Source organism: Tripterygium wilfordii, chromosome 17, assembly GCF_013401445.1.
Source record: "Tripterygium wilfordii isolate XIE 37 chromosome 17, ASM1340144v1, whole genome shotgun sequence".
NCBI lineage: Eukaryota > Viridiplantae > Streptophyta > Magnoliopsida > Celastrales > Celastraceae > Tripterygium > Tripterygium wilfordii.
Window position 1 is genome coordinate 9,550,809 of NC_052248.1, and position 19,654 is coordinate 9,570,462.

The window sequence follows — 19,654 nt, forward strand, 5'->3', positions numbered from 1 at the left end:
GGCATGATAAATTTGACTCTTTGGTTATTAGTCATGGTTTTGAATAAACGAAAGTGATAAGTGTGTATACTATAAGTTCATTGATAATGTATGCACTATGATATGTTTATATGTGGATGATTTATTGATATTTGGATCACATATTGATGTTGTTCATGAGGTAAAAAATTTGCTTTGCAAAAATTTTGATATGAAAGATCTTGGAGAGGCTGACCTTATTCTTGGGATTAAAATAACAAGAACAAGTAATGGAATTTCTTTAGATCAGTCTCACTATATTGAAAAAAATGTTGCGTAGATATAATTATTTTGATTGCAAACCTGTTTGTTCCTCTTATGATCCTAGTGTTAAATTGTTTAAGAATACTGGTGAAAGCATTAGGCAAACAGAGTATGCTAGTATCATTGGTAGTCTTCGCTATGCCACTGATTGCACTCGACCAGATATTGCATATACTGTTGGGGTTCTACGAAGGTTTACTAACTCTCCTAGTGAGGAGCATTGGTTTGATGTTGAAAGGCTCATGCATTATCTGAAAAGAACCATGAACCTAGGATTACATTTCCAGAGGTTTCCCATTGTCCTTGAGGGATTTAGCGATGCAGATTGGAACACCCTTTTGGATGATTCCAAAGTGACCAGTGGTTACATTTTTTGTGTTGCTGGTGGGGCTGTTTCTTGGAAATCAAAGAAACAAACTATTCTAGCTCAGTCTACTATGGAGTCAGAACTCATTGCATTGGCTACTGCTAGTGAGGAAGCTAGTTGGCTAAGAAATTTTTTGTCAGATACTCACTTATGGGAAAGACCTACGCCGACAGTTCTAATCCACTGTGATAGTACCGCGGCTATCTCTAGAGTTCATAATCATTATTATAACGGCAAGAGTCGACATATACGTCAAAAGCATAGCACTGTTAGAGAGTATCTCTCTACAGGTGCTGTAAGAGTGGATTATGTTCAGTCTTCAAAGAATCTTGCTGATCCTTTGACGAAAGGATTAGCACGTGAGAAAGTGTGGGACACTTCGAAAGGAATGAGGCTAAAGCCAATCGGTAAATGAGTCACTAGTAATGGTAACTCGACCTGTTGATGGAGATCCGACAAAAAGGTTCCATGGGAAGAACAAGTTATTAGTGATACACATGGAATAATGCAAGCAGAGAATGAGTCTTATACTCCAAGCCCATTCCTATTGCATGATATTCTATAGCGATGGAAAAGGTTGAGTTTATTAAAACTCTTAATGAGATCTATAGCAAAGTGAGATGTTATGCTCTAGAAACATCCTTGATAGTCTCACCTATGTGTATGTGAATGTAGGGCCGCATTCTATAAAACTTTGGTAAATTTTTTAGAGCATATAATAGAACTGGGATATAAGCACATGGCCAGAAAGTGCTGGCTTCTGAATTGCGTGTTAAAAGGATTGTGTGTGATATTCCTTCTATGTATATCCTAGGATGACAGTTCAAGAATAATTCACTATCTATCCTTATACATTGAAAGAACTATCACTATGTAAAGGTTCAAGTTTGCTAAACACCTTCGCTTATGCACATTTCTTAGCTGTTTTTTCCCAAAAATCATGAGCTTTCTTTCTTTTTAAATGTAAGTGGGGGATTGTTGATGTTCTTAGTATATTTAAAAGAAATTTTTATGTGTTATATGTGCAAAGATTGAAAGGTAGTAGAATCGTAAAGGTTTTGGACTACCCTAAGCACCACCCAAATTCAAGTCCTACTACTTACAATATATAATATACCTTGGGCCTTAGATATAATCTCCTAACTTGTGTTAATTTTTTTCTTAATTATTTTTTCTAATTTGATTTTATCCATAACTGAAACACTTTTTTCTTGATTCTCTCTTAATGATGAACGTAATCACATGGTGTTTCCCTTGATTCTCTCCTTAATGATGAACGTAATCATGTTTCCTTGATTTATTTATAAAAATATTCCAACTTTACTTTTTTAATATATAACAATGGTGAAAGCTCTCCTTTCTATATATATATATATATATATATATATATTATTTTTTGAGAAAGAAAGACAAAAAGAAACACTGCATATTTTGAACAGTGTTTTGAGTGTACAAAGATCATTGATACCGAAAGAGTATTCTGGGTTTATTTTATCCTGGGGACGACGTAACCGATTTACTGCTTGCACACAAGAGACAGAGCCACGAATCGTCTTAAAGAGAGCGACCTAATTCGTGACTTAAGCCATTTATTTCAATTTGCTGTTCAATCTCCTTATTTTGCAGATTCAGAGATAATATCTTTAACAGTTCATGACTCTCGCAAAATAGAAAGATAATTGTTGGATCATTCTTTAGGGAGGAGAGAAGAAAGAGAGAGGGTAAGACCTCAATCCCCCGTGGATGAAGCCATGAATCTAAGAAAAGCACAGCCTTCGTGAAGTAAAAGCAGGTACATGTAATGAGTTTTGTTGTGCTATGTATTTTTGTTTTTTTGTTTTTTTTCTATTGATGACAATGACCAAGCGCGACAATGGGTTCATGCATCCCAAACAATTAGAACCATAATTTTTAAATCCGGATCGGCTCATCGGTTTGACCGTAAAACCCATGAACCGACAGACTCCGTGGTTTTTTACATGGACAAGACCGTTTGTATGTTCAACCGTGATTAACCCGTAAAATCGTGTAACCCGTGACCCGACGATTTTCATGAAAAACTGCTTGACGATAAAAATACTTCAAATTGCCCCAAGTCTTCTCTTCTTCTCTCGATTCTTGATCTCTCCAGCCTCCACTTCTCAGTTCTCACGACGGCAACCAGTGACCACCATGGCACCACCAACTCTAAGGTTGAAAGGCAACGACGAGTCTCGATCTCTCTCTTCAGGCCAGGTTCGGCATCTCAGCTCACATCCTTTGATTTAGGTGTGTAGTATAGTTTGGGTTATTGAATTTGAGCTTTCTACTGTCTTGAGACTTGAATTCATGCTTGATAATGCTCAACATCTGTCTTGAATTCACAACGGGAGTCTAGGCTATGGAGTATGCGACTTTGTAGTTTGCAATCTACCATGATGGAGGAGAATGAGAGAAGAACAACTTACCATTTTGGATCTTGTGAAGTGTGTGGCAAACTGGAAGGGTGTAAGAAGAGAGGAGATCATGATTCACGAGAGAGAAGCGGCAGAGAGTTCAAAGAGATGAAAAAAGGAGAGGAATTTAGGGTTTTGTATTTTAGTGCATTTGAGGATGAATTAAATCCATTGTTGCACTAGTGGGCATGTGGCCCATGTGTATGGGTGCTAAAATGAGATTTGAATTGGGCCAACAAAGGAACCTTGTTGAGGTTTGAGCCCATTTCTTGGATCATGTCAAGCTTTTAATTCAAAGCACAAGTTTGTAAAAAATTCAAGTAACATATGATAGATTAATTTATGACGGATATCAAAAACGATTGAACCGTTCAACCTTGACGGTTAACCTTGACGGTTGAGGTTTAAAAACTATGGATAGAACCAGAAACTGAAAAGTTTGTGCAGTCTCCAAGTCCACTCCCTCTTGAATTCAGATCACAGCAATCATCAAAACCATGTCACTCTTTCTCAACCTCGCGCCTACTATTCTTTCACCCACACAAACCCACCTCAAACTCGCCTCTTTCAAGCGAAAATTCCCTTCCATTTCTTTATCCCCAGATTTCAGAAATCGAACTAAAATCAGGTCTGTTCATGGAAACCCAGATCAACCACATGTCACACCAGCAAAACCCAGATGGGAGAACATTGTGTCCGATGCAGCAAGCTTGTATCCTGTTTATGTGACAGTTGGAGGTATTGTTGCTTGCTTGAAACCATCTGCTTTTGCTTGGTTTGTCAACAGAGGGCCTTCCTCGTATAGCTTGTCTCTTGGGTTTATCATGCTGGCTATGGGTCTCACTTTGGAGCTCAAGGATTTGATAAATTTGTTCACGCAAAGGCCTCTTTCTGTGAGTTTTTATGCTTTTGCTTTGATTTGATGTCAACTCTTTGTTTCGATTGCTAATCTTGAAATCAATTTCTGCTGACATTGTTGGATATCTGGCAATTCTGCAATTGGAGAAATGGGTGTGCTTGGGTTCGATCTAATGGTTAATTATGACAGTGATTATATTATTTGGTTTACCAAACTGGTTTTCAATTCTATTGGTTACATAAACACATTCCGGCTTTAAGATTTGAAGAATATATATTTGCAATGAAAATACATCATTGAGCAAACTTTATTGGGTGACATGAATTTATCTCCCTCTAGTTTTTTGAATTGCAACTTTTGTCTGTTTTCTTTGTCTGTTGTATCTTAAATGCAGTGATTTGAATTCTATGGGAGATGAAACTAATCTACCTTCATGTTCAGTTATTGAATTTCTAATTATCAAATCAAAGACTTGAGTCTGATTCGGTATTATCTTAACCCCTAAAATAAGAGTTTCCATGGTCATGAGATTTCCTTTCCACTTCTGGTTCAGATACTGTTTGGCTGTGTTGCTCAATATACAATCATGCCGGCTTTTGGAGTGATAATAAGCAAATCCCTGGGACTTCCTCCTTCTCTTTCGGTTGGTTTGATACTACTCGCTTGCTGTCCAGGAGGAACTGCTTCCAATGTGGTAAGAGCTTTTAGTCACTGGCACATTCTGTTCTTCCTTTCTCTCAGTTCACATTCTAAGATTTTGAAATGCATATTACGTGAATGTGCTGCAAACTCTCTTAGGTTTATAATTTCCTTTGTGTCTGTTATTTGTTGTTTGCCATATTTGGGCAATTGAAGGCTATCTTATTGAAAAGAAGTTTGAGTAAGAGTAACTCCTATACTTAATGGACAGTGAATAGGGGCGGATCAGGATTAGAAATGTGGGGGGCAAATAAGTAGTGGGGTCCAGGAGCAGTGCTCCTGAAAATATTTTTTGGGATTAGTTATAAAAACCATATCCATAAATTGTTCAACGATACAATTGTAATCTACAAGTTATCATGTTTTGGTAATATTGCATAATAACTTCATTAGGAATTTGATCAAACATTATTTCTCAATATATGTAACGAAATAAAAGGATGTCATGAGAACTAGTAAACCTTTGGTTTTTGATTCGGCTTCTTTACTAAAAGGCCCAATTCATCCGCTGGACTAGTGTGGCCCAATCAACTGCATATATGGGTCAGCCTGTTTGCTGCACTTCTAGATTCTAACTTGGGCCAGATAAGTCTATTGGGCTAAGAGGGACATGTATTTAATGAAGCACTCCATCTAGTTTATATATATATAATTTACAACTAGGAAAAAAATTTTAAGGGGGGCAGCTCTTCCCCACTTGGTTGTATATAGGACCGCCACTGCAGAGAATCCTAATATCTAATATGTAATTTTATTTGGTGTATATATGGAATTTTTGTTACCATGGAATTTTTTGTTTCTGTGTCAAGAAATGGTCTCCTCATGAGTCATGATACTCCTGCATGTTCATAGATGAAGAATTGTTGAATCCTAACTAGACTAGGTGTCTTTTCAAGCTCGAAAAAGTTCTGTACGTGCTACTAAATACCACATGAGCCAGGTGACTGTTGCTCTTCATTTTGTATTCATCAGTTGAAGCTAACATACAGAATTTTCCAAGCCAAATCATATGGTTGCAAGATCCATTCTTCTTGATATTGTCAAATAGTTTTACAGGTTACGTTAATTGCTCAAGGGGATGTTCCACTTTCTATTGTGATGACAGTATGCACGACACTCGGAGCAGTACTTCTCACTCCTCTTTTGACAAAGATTCTGGCAGCTACTTATGTTCCTGTTAATGCTGCTAAACTTTCCATCAGCACTCTACAAGTAAAATAAAATTCTATAGTATATATGAGTTCGTACATTTATATTTCAGGATTCATGGTCCTTGTCATTTCTTGCTAGGTGGTTGTTGCTCCAATTCTACTGGGTTCTTATATGCAGAGCACATTTCCAGCAGCTGTGAAACTTGTGACACCATTGGCACCGTTGTTTGCTGTTTTAGTTTCATCACTCCTTGCATGCAGGTTTTCATTGTTTTCTTTTCATTTGGTTTCATCACTCCAATTCTACTGGGCTCTTTTCTTTTCTTTTCATAGTGTGCTCTGTCTCGCTACATATATTAATTTACCCAATATACCCTTTCTTTCTCAGTGTATTCTCAGAAAATGTTGTTCGCCTAAAATCCTCAGTGGCTATTGCATCTGTGGCATCTGATCTATCTCCAATCCTTCGCATTCAATCAGTTTTGTCTGGAGAACTAGGCGCTGTCATTCTTTCGGTGCTGTTGCTTCATTTTGCTGGTTTCTTTGTGGGGTAAGAGTTTCTTTTCTTTAAGATTTAAGTTCTTCAACGAAATTTCTTTTTGTCTAGATTTTGCAATATAATGTGTTTTTCTGTCCATATAAAAAGAAGTATATGAAAGAAGTTCTCTTGAATTCTTTATCCGTTTTGTGTAAGCCTTTAGCATGAGATGAGGCTCAAGCGGCCAAACTTAAACGTATGTTTGTTATTGAAGAATAACTTCCCTCTTGCCGTGTAATGTGTTTAATTCATTTCAGTGCCTATTGTGTATTCAAAGGAAACTTTTTCCACAGGTATACAGTGGCAGCTATTTGCAGGTTTAGGGAACCAGAACGGCGAGCAATATCGATTGAGGTACCATCTTACAAATCTTAAGCTAGTAATGCTAAACAACTTGAAAATTATGGCTTTTTGAACTAAAGCGGAATCGTGGAAGGGTCCGTTTGGTAGAGCGGTTGGGTTGATTTTCAATGCTAGCGGAAAAGCTGTGAGAAAAAAGCTGAGCTTATAGCTGTAAAATATGATCTGAGGTGTTTGTTGAACTAATAGTTAACGCTAGCGGAAAAACTGTTGACTAAAAGTATTATCTTGAATTTAATAATAAATTTTCATAAATTTTTAATCATTTTGTTATTAAAGTAAATTTAATAAATATAATTTTTTATTAAAATTACTTTAAGTATATTAGAAATTTTTTTGTATCAAAACTGAAAATGTTAATTAGTAAAATAAATTGTAAATATTAATAAATTAATTTATTATCAGATTAATATTGTATCAATAAATTTGAAGTATAAATTATAAATTTGTTAGAAATATTTATATTTAATATTATTACTGAATTAATAATAATATAACATGTTAAATGAAATTTATTACATTTATATTGTATTATTTTAATAAATCATTATGTATTAAAAGTAAACACGTATAAGGTTCAAAGAATTAAAGTATAAATATTTTATTTATATAAATGTTAAATTAAAAGAAAAGACAATAGTGGGCCACACTTTAAAACTGTAATCATTCATGGGCCCCACTTAAAAAAAATTAAAAAAAAAATATGTTGCAACGTTTTCGCTGCAAAAGCTCCCCAAGTGAGTTTTTTTTTTTTTTTAGCGGATCCGCTATCCGTTGGTCAGCGGATCCATTATTTCCGCTGCACCAAACGAGGCTGGTGCAGCGGATCCGCTGTACCAAACAGGCGGTATAAGTTTTCCAAGTTCGGTGCTTCTGTAAAGTGGACATAGACAAGGTTCAGTAGCGCTATTGGACAAGGTTCAGTAGCTATTGTTATTTTGAATGGCAGGGCGTTGAAATGCCATTGACAGATCCTTGCTTGGTTGGTAACTCCTTGCAGGTTGGAATGCAAAATTCTTCTCTAGGGGTGGTTTTAGCGGCATCCCATTTCACTTCTCCGATGGTTGCGCTGCCTCCGGCAATGTCAGCAGTGATTATGAACATCATGGGTAGCAGTTTGGGTTTCATATGGAGACATGTAAAACCTTCTGATTCGGACGGCGGTCCTAAAGCTAATGCAAACTAAGGATATTAACACCTTTTCATGTCACCTTCCATCACTTTTTATTGTGTTGATTTTTTTTTACGTGGAAGCCACAGCGACTTCCATTCGGGTTAATGATTCTATTGATTAGGACTATTTGCATATCTAACTAAGCATATCTCATTCTAAATAAACCCCAGTAAAAAACATAACATTTATGAGTACACTATAATTTCAGTTATTCTCAAATTTAACATTCTGCATCCCATAATCTCAGCCATTGGATCTCATCAAAGGTTGAGATTAGAGAAAATTTTAAAAAAAGAAACAATTCATCTTCTTCATAACCCTAAATTCATCTCCTTCAATCGTTGTGGTATTTCTTTGGCTAAAGCAGGCATTGAAGAAAAGCTTCCCTCTCATCTAGTCTTGAAACATGAAAGTTTCGATCTTGTAGGTGTTTAATCTCAGAAAGAGCCGTTGAAACTGAAGTTTCTCTGTTCAATAGCTAAAACCCATGATGAAGTAAGAACAAAGTTGCAGTCTTGTTCATTCTCCCGTTGGATCTCATCTTCTTCATCTCAAGTAGGTGTTTTAGAGAGAGGAATGATAGGGCACAAGAAGGAGAACTCACTTGTTGGGTTTCTGTTCAGTGGTTGTTATTGTTTTGATTTGGTGGCAATTTCTACAAGTCCTTCAATGGTGGCATCTTCAGATCTTGGCCTCCTTTGTTGTTGTTGCCACCTCCTCCTTTGCCATTGTCCATTTGCATGTTCTTGAACTATTTAGGAAGGTTGTTCTGGTTGTTATTAGCCTCTTGGGAAAGAGGAGGAGAGAAAGAGAAGGAGAACTTGAGAGAGGATAAAGAGAGAAGGAACGTAGGAGAGAGAAGAATTTGGGAGAATTTGGTAGGGTTAATTGGGGTGTTGTTGATTGAGTTTTTAGGGTGTACTTAATTAACTCTGGGTTGCAAATAGTCCCCATCGATTCTATTAGCTGTAAATAAATTTGAGAGATCATGTATGCATGTTTGTTTGTTTTTTTTTTCTTTTGTGATTAATCAAAAATAAAGGAGAATAGGGTTTTACATCACTAATGTAGATAGATACCACTTCATCAATAACTACATTATCCCCAAATGATGTAAACAATACAAGTACTCTCTTCAGTAGTGGACAATGCGATACTCGTTTGTTTCTTTAAAAATCATGAAATGAGCATATTATCTAAGAATTCACATGTACCACTGGTGCTCTTTCTATCTAATCTACAACCACCCTAATCAGCATTGATAGATGCATGATGATCAAATATAGACTTTCTATTATCACCATACTCCTAATGATGGTATATTTTTCAGATATCTTTAAAAAATTATTTTTACTGCTATCAAATGCTTTTGTTTAGGGTTTGATTGAAATCTAGTACCCATGCAAATACTAAACATTTATTCAGTTTAGATGCAGTCAAATAGAACAATGATGCTATCATTGATTTATATAACTTTTGATCAACTTCATTTCCATCAAGATCGAATTCTATATAAGTTCCCACAACCATAAGTGTGGTACAACTTTTCAAGAGCAAACTCAGCCTTCTAAGCAAATGGGGTTGAGTTTATACAAGAAGTGAAAACAAAAATTACGTAGGTCCGGGGGCAGTGCCCCTGAAATTTTTTTTTGAGTTATTTATAATACATTAGCCCATTTATTTATAAGTTATGGCCTTATGAGCCTACTACAAGTAACAATTTACAAGAAGATTAAGCCCACTTTTAGCAGAATAACGTATATGAATACATAAAATATTAATAGTAGTGGGCTCAAAATCAAATTTTATGTATATCTATATGCAAAAAATAAAAATTAAGTGGTGTTAGATGACCCAACAACCTAAGTTGTGGGTCCGACCCTACAACCTTTAGATATATTCATGCCAAATCTTTTATGCAAATCACTATGTTTGTTTAATTTGTAAAGGAAAGAAAATAAGTTAATTAACCCATCATGCTCATCTCAAATTCAGAATGCATACACTTAGTAAATTCATCACATGGACTTAAGTGTAGACCCAAACACGATATCATTAATATATATTTGAACAATTAAAATATCATTACCCCTACTTTTTGTAAAAAAATGTATGATCAATAGCACTACATGAAAAACCATTTTCAAGCAAAAAACTAGACAACCGCTCATGCAAAGCTCTAGGAATTTGTTTTAAATCATACAATGTCTTGTCAAGATTATAAACATGATTAAGGTATTTAGCACTTTCAAAACCAAGGGTGTTTTACATAAACCTCTCACTTATCATACCATTCAAAAATGCATTTTTCACATCCATTTAGAAAAGTTTGAAATCTTCAAATAAGCAAAAGAAAAAAGTAGCCGAATGTCTTCTAAACGTGCAATCGGTGCAAAAATTTCATCATTATCTATTCATTTTTCTTGATACCCTTGTACAACTAACCTAACCTAATTTCTAATTACATTTCCATTTTCATTCATATTGTTCATATACATCCATTTGGTACCCATGTTTTGGAATAACTTTCCAAACCTTACTTTTTCAAATTGGTTTAATTCATCTTGAATAGCAATTATCCAATCATAATTACACAAAAATCTTTAACATTCTTAGAATCAACTAAGGAAAACATTAAAAAAAAAAAAAGAGTTGAAAGGGTTAGAAATTGAACGTAGGGGGTTGTAACTCCTTGACTTAGATCTCCTATGATGAGTGTTGTTAATGTTTTGCTAATTTGAAGTTGGATAAGCACCATCCGGCCAACCATCTTCCTCTTGGTCACACTCCACCAGGTTGTCCTCTTCACTTGGAGTGGTATTTTCTTTGGTTGTTTCAATCTGTTATGTGCCCTTCTTGTGTATATCCCCTCGGATTGGATTATCATCATCACTTGAGGTTGGTGGATTTAATCCCCCAAGACTTTTTTCATTCTCTATATGTATAATAGACTCAACCAAGGTCATGTCATCGAATTTAACATGCACATTTTCTTCAAACCATGTTGGTTTTGGTGTTAAACACCACACCAACATCGCTCCTCGCATAATTATATCCAGGTTATCTTTAGTGTTAAGAATAAAACACTTACAATCGAACACTCTAAAATAATCAATTTTGAGTTTCTTTCCCTACAAGAGTTTATAAGGTGTCTTATTCATGATTTTTTTTAATTGTTAACCTATTAGAGACGTAGCACGCATTATTGATGGTGTCGGCCCAAAAGTATTTAGGTAAACTATATTTAATCAATATTGTTCTATCCAATTCTTGTAGTGTCTTAGTCTTCCTTTCTACAATCCTAGTTTGTTCAGTTATTCTAGGTGCAGTAAAAATTTTGGTGAGATGCCAAGTGAATCACATAGCACATCAAAACTATAGTTTTCAAATTATCCACCATGATCACTTCTAATCTTAGCTACACGAGATTTGTAACGACCCGTCCCGGAGGGGGGTCTGCGGAATTACCAATTTGTCCAAACCATAAACTATCCATGTAAATCCTCCAAAATCATTTAATATAATCCCAAAAAATGAATAAAATGCATTTAGAAATCCATTAAGAGATAATTAATAAGTCTTTAAAATTTAACAAAGCGGAAGTCTTTAATAATCAAACCCTATGCTACCCATAAACCACAACTGTATCCATGGGGACACCGCTCACGCCTCGAGAAGCTGGCCACCATCTACGTACTCACCTGAAAGGGAAAGAAGAAAATAGAGATTGAGCTAAATAGCCCAGTAGGGGTATAGTACCCGATAAGGACTCGGATATCCATGATGCGAATACCGAGAGAGGGAATCACATACGATATGACAAAGAGTAGAACTAGTCTACAAATACAACAATCAGCTCAAGAGTAATACAAGAATAGGCAGGAACAAAAGGATTATGCTCATGTCACAATCACAACCCAATATGCATATATATATAAACATGCAAATTATAAATGCAAACACACATCTCCTCCCAATGCGCATAGCGCCACAAATCATCCACATCCAATCATCGGCACACGGCAGTCCGGATTTCCCCTCGGAGGCCGTGGCAATCAAATCCCCGTATAATCACATCGCAAGGCAATCCGGATTTCCCCTCGGAGGCCGTGACAATCAAATCCCCGTATAATCACATGGGAACAGATTAAGGGGAATAAATTCCAGACAGTGATCACGTCTCAAGGTGGTGTGTCGCGAGTCACAACCACCGCACAAACCAGAGCCAGACAACAACAACAAGGCTATCACATCCACCCATCTCCACAAATCCACAATCCGAACACACAGTCAACATATGTCATGATGCATGTATTACAATAAGTTTCTCATGCACTCAAAACCCATTTCCAAACTAGTTAAGAAAATATTTTACTTTCTTAGAAAAATAGGACACAAAGCTCTACGAAGAGTCCTAATCATATCAACCATTTTCCCATAGCCAAAATTACACATGCCTATCTACATGCTGAAAAGATTATAGTCAAGCACGGAGAAATGCGAACCAATGTATAGACAACAAAGAACGATTCAAGAGGCAGGGATTTAACAAGCAAGGAAAACACAGAAAATTGTAGAGCACAAAGTATCGGGTAATAGAGGTCAATAAATGAAGAACCCTACATGCCGTGACAGCGATCAAACTAACAATACAAGGAACGAGCTCTACACAAATCCAAATCAGATATAGCAGAATACACATAATTCCTAATGTATATCACATTAAGGAATTTAATGAACATGCATATAACAAGGGGAATAATATCCCATAATTTATACTGAATCGAAAAGTCAACACCAATGCGAAATCTAGCAACGCTTCTAGAGAGTCACCACCATCACCTATACAGATATACCAGCATTGTACTGGTTAATATAGATTTGTCACAATGTCAACAAATTTATGGTCCAATGACCAAAAGTCAACTGATGGGTCAACTTCAAACAAATTGATTTACTTGACCTTTTGGCACGTGGCCAAGGAAAGAAATTTCCTGCAATTTCCTCAAATAGCCGAGACCCACATGGGTCCTAATGGCCTAGTAACTAAATGGTACAATATTTAAAGAACCAATTTGATTTGTCAATTGAGCCCAACTCACCTTCACCATTTAAGGTCTAACAACTCTAAAGCCATGGGCCCACCACTCTTCTTCTTTAGAAACAATTCAACACAAATTGTAGGTACAGGCTCGGTATTACTGTATACCCGAGGCCATTCGTTCTGCGCTCAAACCTGCCTAACACCAATCTTGGAATCAAAACCTTGTTCTTATTTTCTTCAATGAATATAATAAATATTAAAGAGACTACCGGATCAGCTAACAAGTAACACTGGGTCGGGTCAACATGTCAAAACTGGTTCTTCCTACTCCGATCTCTATTCCGACCAGCTGCTAGTTGAGTTAGGTCAGCCTCACATCACAGAACACGCAGGTGGCATCCGAGAACGGTGGCGAGGTCTAAGGTGGCCAGATCGGCCCTGTTTTTGTTGTGTTCCACCGCGGCTTCAACTGTCTTATTCCGGCAAACAACCTCTGGCTGCTTGCGGCGGTTGGCGGCTTGGCCAGTCCCTAGTGATACGGCGTTTCGTTTGACATAGTTCATGGCCGGTGACATGACCGGACGGCATAGATAGGTGGTGGAGTGGGGCGGCGCCACAGAGATGAGAGAGGAGAAAAGTTTTCTTTTTTTTTCACGACTCCCGGGGCAAGTCTTGTATTTATATTAGGTTTGATTAAGGTTTTCTTTATTTAAATTTTTAACACCTAAACATTTCTCTCTCTTTTTTTTTTTTTCAGTTAAACCCCTCCTTGTTTTAAAGAAATTTCAAGTACCATCCCCCAAAAATTTAGGGTTTTACAAGATTCTTATTCATTTTGTAATTTCTTGATTAAAATTTTAAAAACATGCAATGTATCATTTTTGTGAGTGTAATCATCCACAATTACAAATTGATCTTTCTTGGTCCGAATAGATCTAAATGCAGTAACTGAACCAGTGTAGTAGCTATGGATTCTCATGTCATAAAAAAATAAAATAATATTGTTGATTATGTTTGTTGTTTCTCAGGAGGTGAACTATTTTTGTGGTTAGGAAAATGACAGTTCTTCCGTTGCTCTCTGATATGGGAAGGGAGACGAAATCAATAGATCTAAGAGTATTCACATTAGGATCTCTAAACTCATGTGTCCATAGCTGAAACAGAGACTAAAATTATATATTTGAACAAAAAATAATCTTAACAAGTCTTTAAAGTAGAGACAAGTCTTCCTTATAAAGAATCAAAAGTAAGTCTATACATAAAAGAATAAAATATTATATATATATATATATTTTATATAAATATGTATAATATATACATATACTAAGGTTTGGTTATTATTGATTAATTTATTCAAAGATAATTTTAATTTTTTATTTATAATTAATTTTATAAATATATTATATTAAACTGTATATAAACCACAACTATTAATTAATATATTGTAATAATTCTTTTTATTTATAGTTAATTATCATTAATTTTTATAAACAAGTAATAATAAAATAAGAGGAAAATAATATTCTAATACTGTAAAAATTAGGATAGATACTATGATATAATTGTTTTTGAGTAGAAATGCTGTAAATTATAACAATGTGAGATTTGAATAGATAAAATAGATAATCAACTCTAAAACCATTGTTATTATTTTTTTTATAGCAGTTTTGACCCAATCAATAAAGGACATTTCAAAAGCTAAATGTAACCAACACCCCTGTGATTTGTGTTTTTTCTAGGTACATCTCTTGTAATGTAGGAGTTTGAGAAACACCCAAATTATATTTAGTTTTATCTCTGGTAAGGTTCATAAGTCCATTCATCCATTCTCTTTCATAGATGATATGATTTTTTTCGTTGAAAGATACGTCTAAACATTATACATTAACTAAATTTTCACTTCTAATAATACCTCACTCTCCAACCACTTGCTTCGAACAATGCAAAAACGACAATGTTATCCAACATCATATTAATTAGTTTAACAAGAAATGGACGAGAGAACCTCACAAGAAACAAATTTATGGAACATTTATAAAAAATGTTAAACTACAAGGAATGCATCTAGAAATGACCGAAGTTCCTAAATCACAAGGGTGTCCGGATGATTAAATCCATTTCAAATTTGTAAAAGGGAAATTCGAGTTGGTCGATTGTACTTTATACCTCTTGTAAGTTTATTTTATACAAATGAAGAACTCACTTCTTACATTAGGGGGAAAAATATATAATTTATAGTTAAAAAATTGGGCATATTAACTCATGGCTTACCAAATTTTAATTTTATCCATTACCTTTGCAACTATTTAAAAGTACTTAAACGTATGCTGTAAGCATATTTCTTTACGATATTTCAAAAAAAAAAAATTAAAAGTAAAATGAAGTTTAAAAGATCCCCTTTTACTAAATAGTTTTCCCTCTTTTTCAATCAGTTTAAATTTATACATGTTGTCCATCGAACGAATTTTCTAATCCCTCATATCACAGCAGCGATGAATTGAGATTATTTAATCCTACCGTCAAGTATAAGTGTTACTGCAACACAATCCAGATCAGACTATTTAATGATCACTGTTACTCTCCTACAGTCCTACTCTCTTTTTGTCTTGGCAAATAGAAAGAACAAAAAAAAAAACACAAAGTCATCCGAAATTATGAGGAGGATCGAGAAACCATTGAAGATTTGGGAGACGAGGAGTGGGAATGCATCACTGTGCACCAGCTAACTAACTAACTAAAAACATGCCAAAGAAGAGAGTAAAATGGTTGCTCAAGCTAGCATTGATAATGTGAAATTCAAAGTAAATATAATCATCTTGCAAATGAGGACAAAAAAAAATGTGTATTATTTTGCTTCTCACAGGTATAAATGCAATCCGGGTCTAGTCGGGTGTTTAGAGGCATTGTATGTGTAAATGTTCCCTGGCAGTAAGATCAACAAAGAATAACCCCAGCTTTTCATCCAGAGAAAAAAAACAAAGGTTGTCTTCGCTCAAAATATAACATAACCTTGCACCCCTGTCAAATCCAAAGGTGTAACCCTGTAACCAACGGATTGCGCACATTGTGTTAACCATAGCCTTCATGTTAGTTATGAGATACTTGAATTCTTCCATTGCAACAAGTGACTAGTTGCCGAAGGGTTCATGAACCTAAGCCAAGCATATTCCGATAAGTCCAAATGGAATGAAGTATGAGCGTTACCAGGAAGGCTGCCATAATACGCTGTACCATGCCGTGTACATTTTGAAGTGCTTGGACACTTGTATACCTTGACACTTAAGACTTGTCAACATGTTTTTCTTCTTCTAATAACAAATGGACCATAGACCTTACAAACTCGTTGTCAACAATGATAGAATTCTGGGAAGCAAACAAAAAGTTACCCATCAGTCCAAGCGTGAGTTGTGTGAAGCAAAAACTAAATAAAAAGAAACATAAAAGGGTAGACCAAGGGCGTCTATCTTTTGGGAGGCCCAAAATTGGAACATTTGAATTGTTTTTAAACGGATGGAAATAAATTTCAAAATGAGGACCTCGGTGTTTGCCCAAGGATCTGACATTAAACAGAACATCAAGTACTCCTGAAAGCTCAACCTGATAGGAGGGATGGATTTTTAATATTGAACCATTTACTAAATTCAGATGACATAAAACAGAACAATTGCAACAATCGGTATGCAGAGATTTTAGTTTGTAATACAAGGCATCTCAAACTTGAAACTTCAAAAATTGACAGCTTGAAGAGGAAACCAATAAAAAAATAAGAGATGGGGAGATTGGATACAAATCTGAAAGCGTATTATACTCGAGGTGTAAGATCTTATGACTCTAGGTCAAATAAAGAATAGATGGAAAAACTCAGGATTTGTGCTAGGTAAAATAGCTCATGTATCATATGAAATATGTGGACCACTAGGATATTTTTAGAGAGTATTTAGTCAAAATTAATGGAAGAAGCTTAGTTAATGACCAAACCACAAGCACTGCAGGAAGAATTTGATGATTTATCAAATCAATAGTGTACCAGAAGCAAAAACAGATTCAGGTAATCAGGTCAACCAACCAGTCAGAAGGGAGGTTGAGTTAAATCAGTCCTTAAAATGGGGGGAAGGTGGGGAAGAAAAAAGGGACTACACAGAAGATGTGTTTTAACTTGTAAATTACCATGAGGCATATTACTGAGAAACCAAAGTGCAATTTCGTGCTAAACATGGATTTTAAATAAAATGTTTATGAAACATTACTAGTGTTCTTAAAAGGAGATGTAAAATGAATGGCCACTCATGATAAGCATTATTTTTTTCAAGAGTGTGACAAGTACCTCAGGCTTCTTGATCAGCTCTTTCAAAATAGAATGAAGAGTAGACCGTAGTTCCTTAAACAAGACAGCCGTTTGTGCTGATGCTGTCAACTTCAACCATCCATCTACAGTTACCAGCCCAGTCTGTAAAATAAAAATTTTTAAAAAAAGGAAAAAAAAATTGCACGAAATTCTGTAAATATCAAATGGGACCATTATAAAAAAATAACTCTAATTGTTGGAAATGTTTTATTGTTTATCAGACAAGCGAAACAGTTGAAGCAACCGAGAATAGATAATTAAATTTAACCCATGACCCATACAGAAATACATGCACACATGCATACATCCCTGGGAAAAACAAAGGGCTGTGGCAGTAACAATGGGTGGGTTTCAAAGTAGAGAGAGAAAACAGCCAAAGTTCTGAGTTGGCTTGTAAAAAATTAAAATAAAACTTAAACCGGTGATGCATGTTTACATACATTGGTCAGCATGTTGTGTGCATCTATGACCAGTAACAGTTATTTTGACTAATCAACGAAACCAAAACCAACAGGTCATTCAATGTAGCATCATATAATTTAATCAGCCTGATCTCTCCTCTAGTTAAAGCAAAATTGCTAGTCATAAAAGTTTCAGACTATTGTTGCACAGCCCAAATCCATTAGGCACATCCAAAATTATCATCCACATGAAAAAATGACCTAGAACTACAAGCTTTACCTCAAGGAACATAATAGATTGATGAAAATGGACAAGTATATTACCTGATGTTGAATGCTAATGGAACCACCAAACATCAAGATAGAGAAAGGAGAGATGATGGAAGTATCTCGCAGGAACACTTTGTTGGTTTCAACCTGAAAATTAGAAGTACATTCATTTTTCAATGTTATAAATATGCACAATAAGGGAGGGTGGGGGATGACAGGGAAGCGACAGAAAGAGGAGAGAGAGAAGGGTCAAACAAGGAAAGGAAGCAAAGGAAGGGAATAGGATTATGGGAATCAGAGGAATGCACAGGCAGGGAAGAGGAAACAGATAGGAAATAATAAGTAAATAAAGGGAAGGAAAGGGAAAAGAGTAAAGGAAATGAAAGGAGGCGGAGAAAAAATAGAGGGAAGGAAGAAAACAAAGGAAATAAAAGAAGGGGGTGGGGGGTAAAGAAAATTATAATGGGAGCAGGTAAGGAAAAGAGGGGAACATGAGAGGATAGAAAATGGAAAATAGAGAAAGAAGGCAGGTGAGGGTAAGGCAATGAGAAGAAAGAAAATAAATGGGAACAAAGTAAAACTCAAATAATGACACATTGCACTCACAGGCCAGCCATGATGCATAAGTTCATAAAAGGTGAAACTTAAACAAACCAACCCAAAAGCTGAAACTGTGCACACCTTTTCAAGGTAGACAAGGAATGGATGCTTAAGTGCTTTCAAGTTGCTGTTAACTGAAGAATGGTGAATATGAACCTCTCGTCTCCCATCGTACCAGACAGGATAACCCTTTGTGAAAGTACTAGTAGACCGCTTCAGGTTGTTCAAAGGTGCAGTAGTAATACCTTGTTCTGTGGCAGCCACATTGGGATATAAACCAGCACACAATATTGCCTGCAAGAAATCCTTAGAGAAGTTACGCCCTCAAGATTTCGATTGGAATTAGATCTTAGCATACTGAAGTCATGGTTTACCAATTACCACAAACTTACTTAGTGAGATATTAAAGATATGCACAAAAGACTGCCCCAGTCAAAAAGCAAAAAATAAACATTTTAAACTTGGAAATATTCTATACAGTTCTAGAAGATTACTAACATGTCAAGAGCACAAAGTTCATGAGACACTTGCAAGAATTTCAAAAGAAGTCAAGTCATTTCAGGCCTCGGTGTAATAAACAAATGCATAAATGAATGAGGTGAGAATTCTATAGAGAGAAAAAATGTACAACAAAGCATAGTCTTTGCACAAAGTATTGAAATTATAGTTTCTTGAAAAAGGAGTAGCATAAAATCTAAAAATCTGATCATGATATGGCATCAGCAGTAACCAGCAACTGTCAACTCATATATTACAGTGCACCATATCTTATGTAAAACAGGTGTGCAAGTATAACCAAATCAAGTGAGCCATAGAAGAGATTATATGGAAATCCTTGACTTTATGTGCAATTATCTTCCCTGATTTGTAGCATATTAGTTAGGGATTTGATTGTATTATTATCTCCTACTGTTAGGAGTGTAATCTTTTAGTTACCTTATTAGTTACTTGCTGTAATATATATTAGGAGACACACAGTGCAAATGAATACAAGCAATAAAACAAAAAATCATATTCCTGTTTACATGGTATCGGAGCTTCGGGTATCTTAGGCGGCTGGACGGCGATGTCTACTGATTCGTCCACCTCCTCGAAGACTACTGAAAACCAGACAGAAGACATGTCTACC

At 35.6% G+C, this 19,654-nt stretch overlaps 2 protein-coding genes and 1 long non-coding RNA gene across 5 annotated transcripts in view; 1 reads left to right on the forward strand and 2 right to left on the reverse strand.

The window, feature by feature from the left end:
• Positions 1-2,461: 2,461 nt before the first annotated feature.
• LOC119981759 (probable sodium/metabolite cotransporter BASS2, chloroplastic) lies at positions 2,462-8,059 on the forward strand. 3 transcript variants are annotated; one of them, XR_005464246.1, is made up of 8 exons: positions 2,462-3,977; positions 4,497-4,637; positions 5,699-5,854; positions 5,933-6,054; positions 6,182-6,343; positions 6,488-6,527; positions 6,625-6,685; positions 7,692-7,760. XR_005464246.1 is itself a non-coding variant. In XM_038824876.1 (8 exons), exons 2-8 carry the CDS (start codon positions 3,582-3,584, stop codon positions 7,875-7,877), a joined length of 1,224 nt encoding a protein of 407 aa, XP_038680804.1. In that variant the 5' UTR covers positions 2,467-2,884; positions 3,027-3,581; the 3' UTR covers positions 7,878-8,059. The 3 variants fall into 3 exon arrangements, 2 of the variants coding, with proteins under 2 accessions (XP_038680806.1, XP_038680804.1); XM_038824876.1 differs by lacking the exon at positions 6,488-6,527 and having other exon boundaries at positions 2,467-2,884; positions 3,027-3,977; positions 7,692-8,059; XM_038824878.1 differs by lacking the exon at positions 6,488-6,527 and having other exon boundaries at positions 2,466-2,884; positions 7,692-8,059.
• A 4,706-nt stretch (positions 8,060-12,765) lies between these two features.
• Positions 12,766-13,559, reverse strand: LOC119983077. The gene is made up of 2 exons (XR_005464548.1): positions 13,179-13,559; positions 12,766-13,101 (listed from the first exon to the last, which is right to left on the reverse strand). It is a non-coding gene; the product is annotated as an uncharacterized LOC119983077 (long non-coding RNA).
• Positions 13,560-15,660: 2,101 nt separating this feature from the next.
• The window catches only part of LOC119982175 (DExH-box ATP-dependent RNA helicase DExH7, chloroplastic), a 61,485-nt gene continuing 57,491 nt past the window's right edge, over positions 15,661-19,654 (reverse strand). The window contains exons 31-34 of the mRNA XM_038825409.1: positions 18,607-18,819; positions 17,980-18,072; positions 17,234-17,356; positions 15,661-16,272 (exon numbers count right to left, since the gene is read on the reverse strand). Coding sequence (XP_038681337.1) covers positions 16,189-16,272; positions 17,234-17,356; positions 17,980-18,072; positions 18,607-18,819 — 513 coding nt within the window. The 3' untranslated portion in view covers positions 15,661-16,188. The remainder of the gene's footprint in view (positions 16,273-17,233; positions 17,357-17,979; positions 18,073-18,606; positions 18,820-19,654) is intronic.